Raw genomic sequence first — 11,988 nt, forward strand, 5'->3', positions numbered from 1 at the left:
TTTTATGGTCCGATTTGACACTGTGGCTCTTTCATCTTGTAAGAAAAGGCTATGAATGACGAATGCCTAAGTACAGTGAGTGTCATGTCTAGACAATTTTATCGGATTCACAGATACCCATCTCAGATATGATTTCATTTATTGAAATAATGCTCGCAGTCGATAAGACTGCATTACGCAGAATGCACTGTTACATTTAGACAGTACTTTATTATTATACTCCGGATGGTTGACATTCTGATGATTAATATGTATTCTGTTTTTGCAGGTCTCGCCACAACATGGACTCCAGCACTTTGCGGTCCAGGACCCACAAAAGCCCTCACTCACAGTCCAGATCCCCCCTCAGTCGCAGGCCAAGGTAAGGGTCCAACACATCCCTGACACTAAACCAGGGTCCCCGATGATCCAGTTCCTTCATCCTTGCCTTGTAACTAAAAATATTTATTGACTGAAAACCAGCAGGATTGTGGAACACGGTGTAGAATATTGGCACTCCTTCCTTAGCCATTGATTAGCCCGATGACACCAGACAAACCCAAAGTCCTATTTTCCCATCTCTCCAATGCATGGCCACATCTGACGAAAGTTGCACTTTTTCCCCCCCGGATGAAGCTCTAACTAAGCTGAAAGTAATGATGTGAAGTAGGGCTGACAGTGGCAGCTGTCCAGCTCTCTACTGTGCATCTCACCCGCTCTCTCTCCCGTGGGCCTCTCCTGCAGGATCCATAACCTCTACGACCAGGAGGAGGCATCTTATTAATGCCTTTGTTTGTCTCCCCACCCCTCTGGGAAGGGGGAAATTTAGCCCAACTCCTTGGTGGGGTTTCGACCGATATGCTTCATAAGTGCGGACGTCAAAATGAAGGGCAGATGTTGGAAGGACAGCGGAAGGGCGGTGGAGGACAGTGAAAGTGATGGCTTTGATTTGGTCCCTCCGCAGGTACGACAGCTATGAGGAATACCAGCACGAGTGTCTGAAGCGGGAGGAGTACCGCCAGGACTACGAGAAGAGGGAGTTTGAGAGGGCTGAGCAGAGGGAGAGGCAAAGGGAAAAAGCAATAGTGAGTTCCCCTGTCATTTTTTCTTATATTCTGAGTATATCAAACATTAGGAACACCTTCCTAATATTGAGTTGCACCTCAGAACAGCCTCAACTCATCGGGTCATGGACTTTACAAGGTGTCAGAAGCGTTCCACAGGGATACTGGCCCATGTTGACTCAAATGCTTCCCACAGTTGTGTCAAGTTGGCTGGATGTCCTTTGGGTGGTGGACCATTGTTGATACACACAGGAAACTGTTGAGTGAGACAAACCCAGCAGCCTGGCACCTACTACCATACCCCATTCAAACGCACTTACATACACAATCCATGTCTCAAGGCTTAAAAATCCTTCTTAAACCTGTCTCCTCCCCTTCATCTACACTGATTTTGAAGTGGATTTAACAAGTGACATCAATAAGGAATCATAGCTTTCACCTGGTCAGTCTATGTCACAGAAAGAGCAGGTATCCTTCATGTTTTGTATACTCAGTGAATCTCTCTCTCTCTCTGTGCCCATCTTTTAACCCCCCCCCTTCTCTCACCCTCTCTCTCTCGCTCTCTCTCTCTCTCTCTGTCTTTCTCTCGTCCTTCTAATGGCAGCCTGGTATTAATATAGCCCGGCTGTGCCCATCGCTGTCTCACACCCCCTCTGCACTACCTAGACAGGGCAGACAGTTGAGGGCTCGTTGCCGTGCCTGCTGCCTACTGTTCCTCTGTAATGAATGAATAGATGCAAAGTGAGTCACTGAATCATTCAGGGCTCCACGCGTTTCCTCTTTATCTCAGGGTTGTGTATTTTTAAAAGTCTCCAGCGTCTGGGAACGGTGTCGGATCTTATTAATCACACCACAGGGGCAGATGTTAGAAACAGGAAGAGAGGGAGAGAGGGAACAAGGCTAAAAAAAGGAAATTCACTGCCATGGAAATGTACACTGTTTAAATAAGGAATCTTTCCAGTGATCTAGTTCAAATTCAATGAAAATGGGATGAATATCAATTCTCCGTTCTCTACCTGTCTCTGTGTGAGATTGCACACATTTTAAACATGCTAACACAGGATGATAAATGTGCACGTCAAATAATGCACACATGCTATCTTTGGCCTGCATACATTTTAGGTGAGACAATTACAGGCAGCAAAGCCAAGCTGTCAGTAGAGGTTTGGGAGGCCAGATGATGCGAGGGCTACACACACAGACACACAAACACACACACACACACACACACACACACACACACACACACACACACACACACACACACACACACACACACACAGACGGCCAGCCTCGGGGTGCCGTCTCGGAAAGCCGGCGTATTTTTCAATTGTCAGCATCTAAATCCCTAATTCAGCAAACACTTTGTCTCATACTGTATGTGAAGGGAGGAGAAAAAATTATAATACTGAATATTACGGCTCATTTGTGTTTTTCTGAGGATTGGAGCATATGTCTTACCATTTAGAATGCATCCCATAAGGCACCCTATTCCCTATATAAACTCAGCAAAAAAAGAAAAGTCCTCTCACTGTCTGTGTTTATTTTCAGCAAACTTAACATGTGTAAATATTTGTATGAACATAACAAGATTCAACAACTGAGACATAAACTGAACAAGTTCCACAGACATGTGACTAACAGAAATGGAATAATGTGTCCCTGAAAAAAAGGGGGGGGGGGCAAAATCAAAAGTAAACAGTCAGTATCTGGTGTGGCCACCAGCTGCATTAAGTACTGCAGTGCATCTCCTCCTTGTGGACTGCACCAGATTTGCCAGTTCTTGCTGTGAGATGTTACCCCACTCTTCCACCAAGGCATCTGCAAGTTCCCGGACATTTCTGGGGGAATGGCCCTAGCCCTTACCCTCGGATCCAACAGGTCCCAGACGTGCTCAATGGGATTGAGATCCGGGCTCTTCGCTGGCCATGGCAGAACACTGACATTCCTGTCTTGCAGGAAATCACTCATAAGAACGAGCAGTATGGCTGGTGGCATTGTCATGCTGGAGGGTCATGTCAGGATGAGCCTGCAGGAAGGGTAACACATGAGGGAGGAGGATGTCTTCCCTTTAACGCGCAGCGTTGAGTTTTCCTGCAATGCCAAAAAGCTCAGTCCGATGATGCTGTGACACACCGCCCCAGACCATGACGGACCCTCCACCTCCAAATCTATCCCGCTCCATAGTACAGGCCTCAGTGTAACACTCATTCCTTCAACAATAAACATGACTCGTCAGTGAAGAGCACTTTTTGCCAGTCCTTTCTGGTCCAGCAATGGTGGGTTGCTCCTCCCTTCACATACAGTATGAGACAAAGTGTTTGCTGAATAGGCGACGTTGTTGCCGGTGATGTCTGGTGAGGACCTGCCTTACAACAGGCCTACAAGCCCTTAGTCCAGCCTATCTCAGCCTATTGCGGGCAGTCTGAGCACCGATGGGGGGATTGTGCGTTCCTGGTGTAACTCGGGCAGTTGTTGTTGCCATCCTGTACCTGTCCCGCAGGTGTGATGTTCGGATGTACCAATCCTGTGCAGGTGTTGTTACACGTGGTCTGCCACTGCGAGGACGATCAGCTGTCTGTCCTGTCTCCCTGTAGCACTGTCTTAGGTGTCTCACAGTGCAGTCATTGCAATTTATTGCCCTGGCCACATCTGCAGTCCTCATGCATCCTTGCATCATGCCTAAGGCACGTTCACGCAGATGAGCAGGGCATCTTTATTTTGGTGTCCTAAGTTTTCATAACTGTGACCTTAATTGCCTACCGTCTGTAAGCTGTTAGTGTCTTAACGACCATTCCACAGGTGCATGTTCATGAATTGTTTATGGTTCATTGAACAAGCATGGGAAACAGTGTTTAAACCGTTTACAATGAAGATCTTTGAAGTTATTTGGATTTTTACGAATTATCTTTGAAAGACAGGGTCCTGAAAAAGGGACGTTTCTTTTTTTTGCTGAGTTTAGTGCACTACTTTTGACCAGGGCCCATAAAGCTCTGCTCAAAAGTAGTGCACTATGTAGGGAATAGGGTGCTATTTGGGACATAACCTTAGTCTAGGTTCTTTGCGGAGGTGAACTTTGAGTTTTACTGATTTACATGTATCAGTTACCAGTGGCCCCGGGGTAGCATTCAACATTTGAATGGATCTCTATAGACTCGCCCCAGTAATGGCAAGTAAATGAGTGAATAAATAATTCCAGTGATACAACAGCCTAGAGGCTTGTTCTGCATTATATGATTAGCAGATGCAATTAAATTGCTCCCAAAACCATAATTGCAGCCTCGTGCGGTAGGTCTAAGTTATGCCGGTGTGACCTTTGTGTCCTTTGTGGTTCGTGGAAAATTGTGTTTTCTCCCCCACGGCCTGTTCTTAGTAATGGTGTTTTCTCCCCCACGGCCTGTTCTTAGTAATGGTGTTTTCTCCCCCATGGCCTGTTCTTAGTAATGGTGTTTTCTCCCCCACGGCCTGTTCTTAGTAATGGTGTTTTCTCCCCCACGGCCTGTTCTTAGTAATGGTGCTTTCTCCCCCACGGCCTGTTCTTAGTAATGGTGTTTTCTCCCCACGGCCTGTTCTTAGTAATGGTGTTTTCTCCCCCACGGCCTGTTCTTAGTAATGGTGTTTTCTCCCCCACGGCCTGTTCTTAGTAATGGTGTTTTCTCCCCCACGGCCTGTTCTTAGTAATGGTGTTTTCTCCCCCACGGCCTGTTCTTAGTAATGGTGTTTTCTCCCCCATGGCCTGTTCTTAGTAATGGTGTTTTCTCCCCCACGGCCTGTTCTTAGTAATGGTGTTTTCTCCCCCACGGCCTGTTCTTAGTAATGGTGTTTTCTCCCCCACGGCCTGTTCTTAGTAATGGTGTTTTCTCCCCACGGCCTGTTCTTAGTAATGGTGTTTTCTCCCCCATGGCCTGTTCTTAGTAATGGTGTTTTCTCCCCCACGGCCTGTTCTTAGTAATGGTGTTTTCTCCCCCATGGCCTGTTCTTAGTAATGGTGTTTTCTCCCCCACGGCCTGTTCTTAGTAATGGTGTTTTCTCCCCCATGGCCTGTTCTTAGTAATGGTGTTTTCTCCCCCACGGCCTGTTCTTAGTAATGGTGTTTTCTCCCCCATGGCCTGTTCTTAGTAATGGTGTTTTCTCCCCCATGGCCTGTTCTTAGTAATGGTGTTTTCTCCCCCACGGCCTGTTCTTAGTAATGGTGTTTCGTACAGGTTTCGTTAATGGTGTATGTGTAACGGCAGCTTATTGTCTGATATTCAGAGCCAAGCGAGAGGTCTAATTCCCTAGTGCAACAGTTACCCATAATTGAAGGACACTTAAAAATGCATTTGTCCTCTTTTGACTACAGATACAGGCTTCTTAAGTTGTGTAATACCAAACAACTCATTGACTCATTTTAGGTTCTCAGACCACAAAATGAAAGAGGGAGAGCAAACCTCTGATAGTCTTAAAGTATACGGTTCTATAAAGGCCAAAAAAAGAAGAAAAAAAGACAAGGAACCATAATGAATCTGTCCTATCAGATAAGAGGAGGTATTTAGCACAGTCCGACCAATCAACGGGGAAAAAAACAAGAGCGAAGTGACAAAAGAGTGGCCTCGAGTCAGCGCTCGCCATCGGGAGCTCTGAGAAGTTCATTACGTCCACCGAGTGGGCCTGAAGGGGAAGTAAAAGCAGAAAAGAGAAGAATATACTCCTCCTTTAATCTCTCTCCCTCTCTCTCTCTGTTAATGAGCAGGAGGAGAGACGGGTGGTGTACGTGGGGAGACTGAGGTCCGACAGCACGCGGACCGAGCTGAAGCGGCGCTTTGAAGTCTTCGGCGAGATCGAAGAGTGTGCCGTGAACCTGAGAGATGACGGGTAAGGCCCCGGGACTGTGTTCTCGCATGCGTGTGTATGTGTGTGTTTGTGTGTTGGGTTTATGGGAGGGGGGGTGTAATAGGATTCATTGTAGTACATCGTTCCCTTCATTTCTACCCTCTGGGTTAGGTGGAACACAGAAAACTTTGGGCTTTGCATCGACTTCTATGTCAAAGTCAGGTGTAGACGCAGGGCAGGAGAGGGCTTTTTGCATTCCAGTCATGTCTGTTATCCTATCTATCCCTAGCCTATAAAAAGCCCCAAAGATACATTTTTATTGATTTCTCTTTTGCATATAAATAGTCTGGATGTCCGCTACCAGAAGAGAACCTGACGTTGTTGGTTTGACTTTTCATTTTCTGTTTTTGACCGCAGGGACAATTTTGGCTTCATCACCTACCGCTACACTTGTGACGCCTTCGCTGCCCTTGAAAACGGACACACCTTACGCCGGTCAAACGAGCCCCAGTTCGAGCTGTGCTTCGGTGGACAAAAGCAGTTCTGCAAATCGAATTATACAGACTTGGGTAAGTGCTGCTTTGTTGTTGCTTGGGAGAACCCTGGAGCTTCTGCTAATACACGCAGACTGTCAAAGGGAGTGAAGGATGGAGGGTAGGGGCAGGAAGCCGGGAAGCAAAAAGGCTCAAACGATGCCATTCAAAACCAAAAAGCATATCTTTACTCTTACCACCCTGCCTCAAGCGTTAGAGTCTACCTTCCAGTCATCACGGGCAAAAACAGTTCAGGGGTCAATCTGTGTACAATTCCTCTTTTACCGGCACCCATATAGGAGTATATCTCGAGAAATGGGGAGGCATTGTTCCATTCCATTGTTTACAGCCTATATCTTTGTACTTAGTCGATATTCGAGAAGTATGGAATTGGGAAGAAAGAGAACGATGCCCTTTAAAAGCTTGTCCGCGGTTTGTTTGGATACCCTATATACAGGCATGTATATTTTATGCTCTGGAGGGTAAAGAGAGGTAGGTAGATGGAAGGAGAGAGGGAGGGAGGGATGAAGGGAAGAGGGGTGCGAGGTTAAATCCCCTCAGCCCCTCCCTCCTGGGTGAGCCTCCGTCTGTTGCCGGCTGTTGTGGTGTTCAACAGAGGCAAGACCTTGCTGTGTTACCTAGCAGCGTGTCATCCACCGAGGGAGGGAGGGAGGGAGGGAGGGAGGGAGGGAGGGAGGGAGGGAGGGAGGGAGGGAGGGAGGGAGGGAGGGAGGGAGGAAATGAGCCTGACAGCAGAGGCCTGATTGACTAATAATCAGCACTCTCTTCCTCATGCTTTTAGACAGAGACGCTGACCCAGGGCCGGCTCCTCAAGGCGGCAGCCCTACAAAGTGCCCGGCGACTTAAAAGCACGGGTAGAGCTAGTCGATGAATCTGAGGAGAAGGTACACAACGTGCAAGTGCAAGCACAGAAAAAAGAAAGCGTATGCGCCCGAAAGACTGCACTCATTGTTCAGAAGGACACGGCTATAGTGCCGGATGACGCATTTGATAAATAATGCAAGGCACTGAGACAAATCTTGGCTTCTCCCTACGTTAGACGCCTGTTGAAAACCAGAACAGAAAATGGGATCTCCATCCCTCCTTTTTCCACCCTCTATCTTTACTATAGCCCCACTATCATTAACAGAAGGCAGACCGTCTGGGAGCGATGATTAAATAGCACTATAGCCGGAGTCAGTCAGTCCATCAAGATGGATGCTCGTCTGTGTGTCATTTGGTCCATTTGATGATGGAGGTTAAGATGCCAAGTGGGGCTTGTATAGTTGCTCCTGTTTTCCACTCGACATTTGTTCCACGACAAAGCGTGAGGTGGATGAATGTTTAATGCCGGGCGAACTGGGAGGTCAGTCGGTCACAGCAGAGGAAAGAAAATGGAATGTTCTTCAAAGGAACAAAGACGTTAATGTTTATTTCTGAGGCTCGGGCCTGAAACCAGTGGCATTCATGGAGTGGACGTTTGTGAAGTGTACAGCGACGATGCGTTAATCCCAGGCCCTTGAGGAAAGACATTGACGACTGACACTACTAATCAGTCTCTCGGGATGAAAAGAAAGACCTTCATTGCTTTTGAGAGAAAGACCAGTTTATCCCAAACTGCCCATGACGGGGGTAGGATAAAAGAAAGAAAGAGGAAAATACTTCCTGTTGAAAGCGAGGGAACTTAAATAATGTCATGCAGTAGCGGCCTCAGTTCCTCCTCTCAATCTTGCCCGGTCCTCTCGTCTCGTCTGTTTTGTTTTTTTGACTGTCCATTAGTTCTAAGTAGTGCACATGGGTATTTGTCATCCCTCAAGGTGCATGGCGTACCCCTTGGCCATAGCATTAGATCACGAATGGCATCTCCTGCATGCCATGGTCATTCCCATTTCTCAAGCTCTCAAAGCGTGCTGCCGCCCGTGTGGGGGCCCATTTGTGAAGCTGTCTGCCACGAGAGATAAGACACATTTATTATCGCGCCGACCAATCAAAATAAATGCCCCCGCCGCTCGCTCAGTTTTGACGATTTTGTCGCTCAGTATCAGAAAAGCTTTATTTTCCACCCTGAGCCTTTGAATGATGTAAAGATGAATGGTGTCTAAACATCTCATTTGTGGGGAGATATGAAACATTGGGGGGGTACAGATAGCTTTCAGACGTATTGAAAAGCAACCGATTCAGATGAGTCCTTTGACATAGATGCAGATATGATTTGATCTGCCTGAGTATATATCTGCCCAACACTGAGCTAAATGATGAAGTCATACAGATTTACGGTTGTTTATAGGATGATGTGAAATGGTTCGAAGGTCCTTTGAAATGGATGTATTCAGAATATAGCTAATTCATGATAACTTAATTTGTCAACCGTTTAGGGGCAGTTCTGGACACAGATTCATCTTAGTGCTGGACTAAAAAGGTATTTCAATGGAGATTCTTGCCATGCTTTTTAGTCCAGGACTATGCTTTATGTGTCCAGGAAACTGCCCCTCAATATGCAAAACAAAGGTGAGAGTGATTTTGTGAGAAGAATTGGAGACCACTTAGTCTGCTTAACACTGACGTCAATATGCATCTCTCGTTTCAGATTCCCATTCTGATGACTTTGATCCAGCCTCCACTAAAAGCAAGTACGACTCCATGGATTTCGACAGCTTGCTGAAAGAGGCCCAGCGCAGCCTGAGAAGGTAACAGTTGCCCTGTCACCTGCTGTCTACAAAGAGGGATGTCTTGATACCTCACTAATGTTTCTGTCCTTTGACTACGAGACTACCAGAAGTTTTACACTCTATGTAAGAGAGTATATAAAGATGAATCTCTATATATAGACCTATATATATATATATAAAGTATATTAACAACAATGTTTACATGAACATAGCTTCTGAAGAAGCTGGGAAGAGACAGTACCAGGAGAGCCAGTGAATCCTCATAGCCTGTGTACAGATGTGTGTGCTGTACTGTTGTACAACGGTCAGTGAAAGACAAAGACGTTGATGAGATTTTTTTCTCCAAGCACTACAAACACCCAACAAATGCTTTGAGTGGTGAAAATGTGCAGGTTGTTCAGGCTTTTTTTTTTCCTTTTTTTTGTGCCTGATTTTCTTTTCTTTTTTAAAAATCTGGTGTTTGGATGTGGTGTTACACTATTAACGAGAGATAACAATGCTGTCTACATTTTCGGACAAAAATGTAGCCCTGTATTTACAGATATGATCAAAATATGTTGTATTTTTTTGTGTACATATCAGACAAAGTTCTTTATTTGTTACAGCTATGCACTGTAAAATGCAGCCTTTTGATGAAGAAATTTTCTTAATTAAGAATGTCGATCTGTAGTTATTACAATGATGTAAAACATATTGTACACCTACATGAAGTTTCGAAGACATGACATGATTGTAAAAATGTGTTGGAGGCTCATTTCGAGGGTGCATGTCAACAAATCTCCTTTTTTGACATTTATTTTGTTGGGAAAAAAAGTTTGACATTTATAGTTTTATGTTTAAAGTTTCTCAGTGTTTTTCCTTATACAACTAGTCTAAAATGCATTTTTAACGTGTTTTTTCATGATTGTAAAAAAAACAAACCCCATTTTTTATGAATTATTACTGAAACAATCAGTATGTATCAACTTATTTTGATTTCAATGATTTTTATGGTTCTTGTTTTGATAATTTTACCCTCTTTGAGGAAAGACTACTACTATGTTTAATCTGTTCAAACAGGATAAACCATGCATATTTATCTATTTATTTTAATATTTGAATCAAAAATATTTATGGTTCCCATGTCACATAGTGTACCTCACACATTTTAGCTATTTATATTGTTGTTAGATTTTTGTTATTTCATTTACAATCAGAGGTAAGATGTACAATAAATAACATTTTTGTGAGAATATTTATTTCTATGCCTTTCAGAAACAATCAAAATATTCTTAATAATCTCCTCGACAGTGGGATGAGATATGCTGCTCATTGTCCAAGTGATTTCTGTCTCCACAACAGTGGTTTGCAGCCATGACAAAATGTCTACCACGTTATTTTCCTTTATACACAGTAGAACATGAAGCAATAAAATGATTTTGCAGGTATTTTGTTGTACCACACTGTACAAACCTGATTTGTTGCTCCACACACGCTTGATTATGTGAATGCCAAACAAAAGTTTACAATTTTCTTTCTGGAATTTTTTTTAAATCTTGTATTTGATGTTCAAAATATATATATACATGCTGATAATATTGACATTATTCACAGTAATTACAAAAATAATTAATAATAATATAAATGAAAGAAAAAGTATTTAAAAAAAGCAATAAATTATTTTTCAAAGTTGTACTTTAGCTTATATTGTTGTGTGGTTTTAGATCCGACCCATTACCCAATCGCTGGCTACATACGGGGATTCCATTCCATTCTTAGCATGGTCACATGACTCTTATCACCCAACAGAGAACACTTACAGTATGTTCTAGTCAGTCAACACTCATGTTTGCCCATTTAGTGTGAGTTTGGGTCTGTGTGTTTCTATAGAATCTTGTGGCAACTGTACAAATGTAAACTAATACAACGGAAAACACAGTGTTAAAACTGTAGTGTTCAGCAACAAGCATACTAGCACCAAAACATTTGTCTGTGTAGCGCATGGCTATTAAATGACAGCCGATAAAGCACAAACTACTTCGGCTATCAGGCTCTCCTGTCTGAATGGCAGTACTTGAATGACATCCTATAAAGCCTAGAGAAACTACTCAATACTGCATGCTACTGCACCATTTTCCATTAGGCGATGCTGCCACACAGTCCAGATATCACAGCACCTTCGACGTGACATTAAAGGTAACCTTGTGCTTTCTGGTTTAATTAATATCCTGTTTATAGTGAGAGCCAAGTAACGAGAAAAAACCTGCTCCATCACAAGACATAGAAGGTTTTCGTATGAAAGCTTCACTGATCACAGGCCACCTTTCATTAAGATTGACTGTGTAGATGAAAACTAGCTAATTCTCCTGATGCAAAGAGGCAAAAATCAGTGGGGGGGAAATCTTCCCCCTTCACCTGTATTTCAACATGTTTTTTTTTATTTTCTGTACAGCGCATGGGTAATGGCGTCGCGTCCCATTTGATAGATGTGGCTTTAATCATTGTAATAAATAAAAAAAATCCGCTTTGTAAATCGCCTAGAGTAGCAATATATTATAACACCTTATGGTTCTCAAAATGTCAGCTGTGGCAGACTCTTTAACAATGTGAACTACTGAGGAATTCGCCACTGCTTAAACGTTTGTTGGGTGATCATGTTTCTTTTGGAAGGACAATAATGTGTGCGAGTGTGAGCGTGTGTGTGTCTGTTTATAGGCAGATACTGTATGTGTGTGTGTTGGGGGGGGGGTTGCTTTGGGTTGTTACCTGTTTGTGTCCTATCCACGTTGCCTTCTGCCAAGTCCTTATCGATGCCTTTTGTGGTTCCTATTGTATGACTTTCTTGTGAATTTTATTTTTATGTGCAATTCTCATCAGCCTCAACATGTCAATAAAGGGAAATGTGTTTGAAAGAAACTCACTGGGAACTGTCCTGTCGTGTAACTTTCTTCT

The 11,988-nt window shown here is 43.9% G+C and overlaps 1 protein-coding gene across 9 annotated transcripts in view; it reads left to right on the top strand.

Moving 5' to 3' along the window:
- LOC106608616 (peroxisome proliferator-activated receptor gamma coactivator 1-alpha) overlaps positions 1 to 11,547 on the top strand; it is a 71,110-nt gene extending 59,563 nt beyond the window's left edge. For 4 of the 9 annotated variants that reach the window (XM_045721627.1, XM_045721630.1, XM_045721629.1 and 1 more), the window contains exons 9-14: positions 269 to 361; positions 944 to 1,064; positions 5,773 to 5,897; positions 6,273 to 6,424; positions 8,976 to 9,075; positions 9,270 to 11,547. In XM_045721627.1, coding sequence (XP_045577583.1) covers positions 269 to 361; positions 944 to 1,064; positions 5,773 to 5,897; positions 6,273 to 6,424; positions 8,976 to 9,075; positions 9,270 to 9,276 — 598 coding nt within the window. In that variant the 3' untranslated portion in view covers positions 9,277 to 11,547. Of the gene's footprint in view, positions 1 to 268; positions 362 to 943; positions 1,065 to 5,772; positions 5,898 to 6,272; positions 6,425 to 8,975 lie in introns of all 9 variants that reach the window. The other 5 variants (XM_045721628.1, XM_045721632.1, XM_045721634.1 and 2 more) reach the window with 3 other exon arrangements.
- Positions 11,548 to 11,988: the final 441 nt, after the last annotated feature.

Source organism: Salmo salar, chromosome ssa07 (genome assembly GCF_905237065.1).
Source record: "Salmo salar chromosome ssa07, Ssal_v3.1, whole genome shotgun sequence".
NCBI classification, from domain to species: domain Eukaryota; kingdom Metazoa; phylum Chordata; class Actinopteri; order Salmoniformes; family Salmonidae; genus Salmo; species Salmo salar.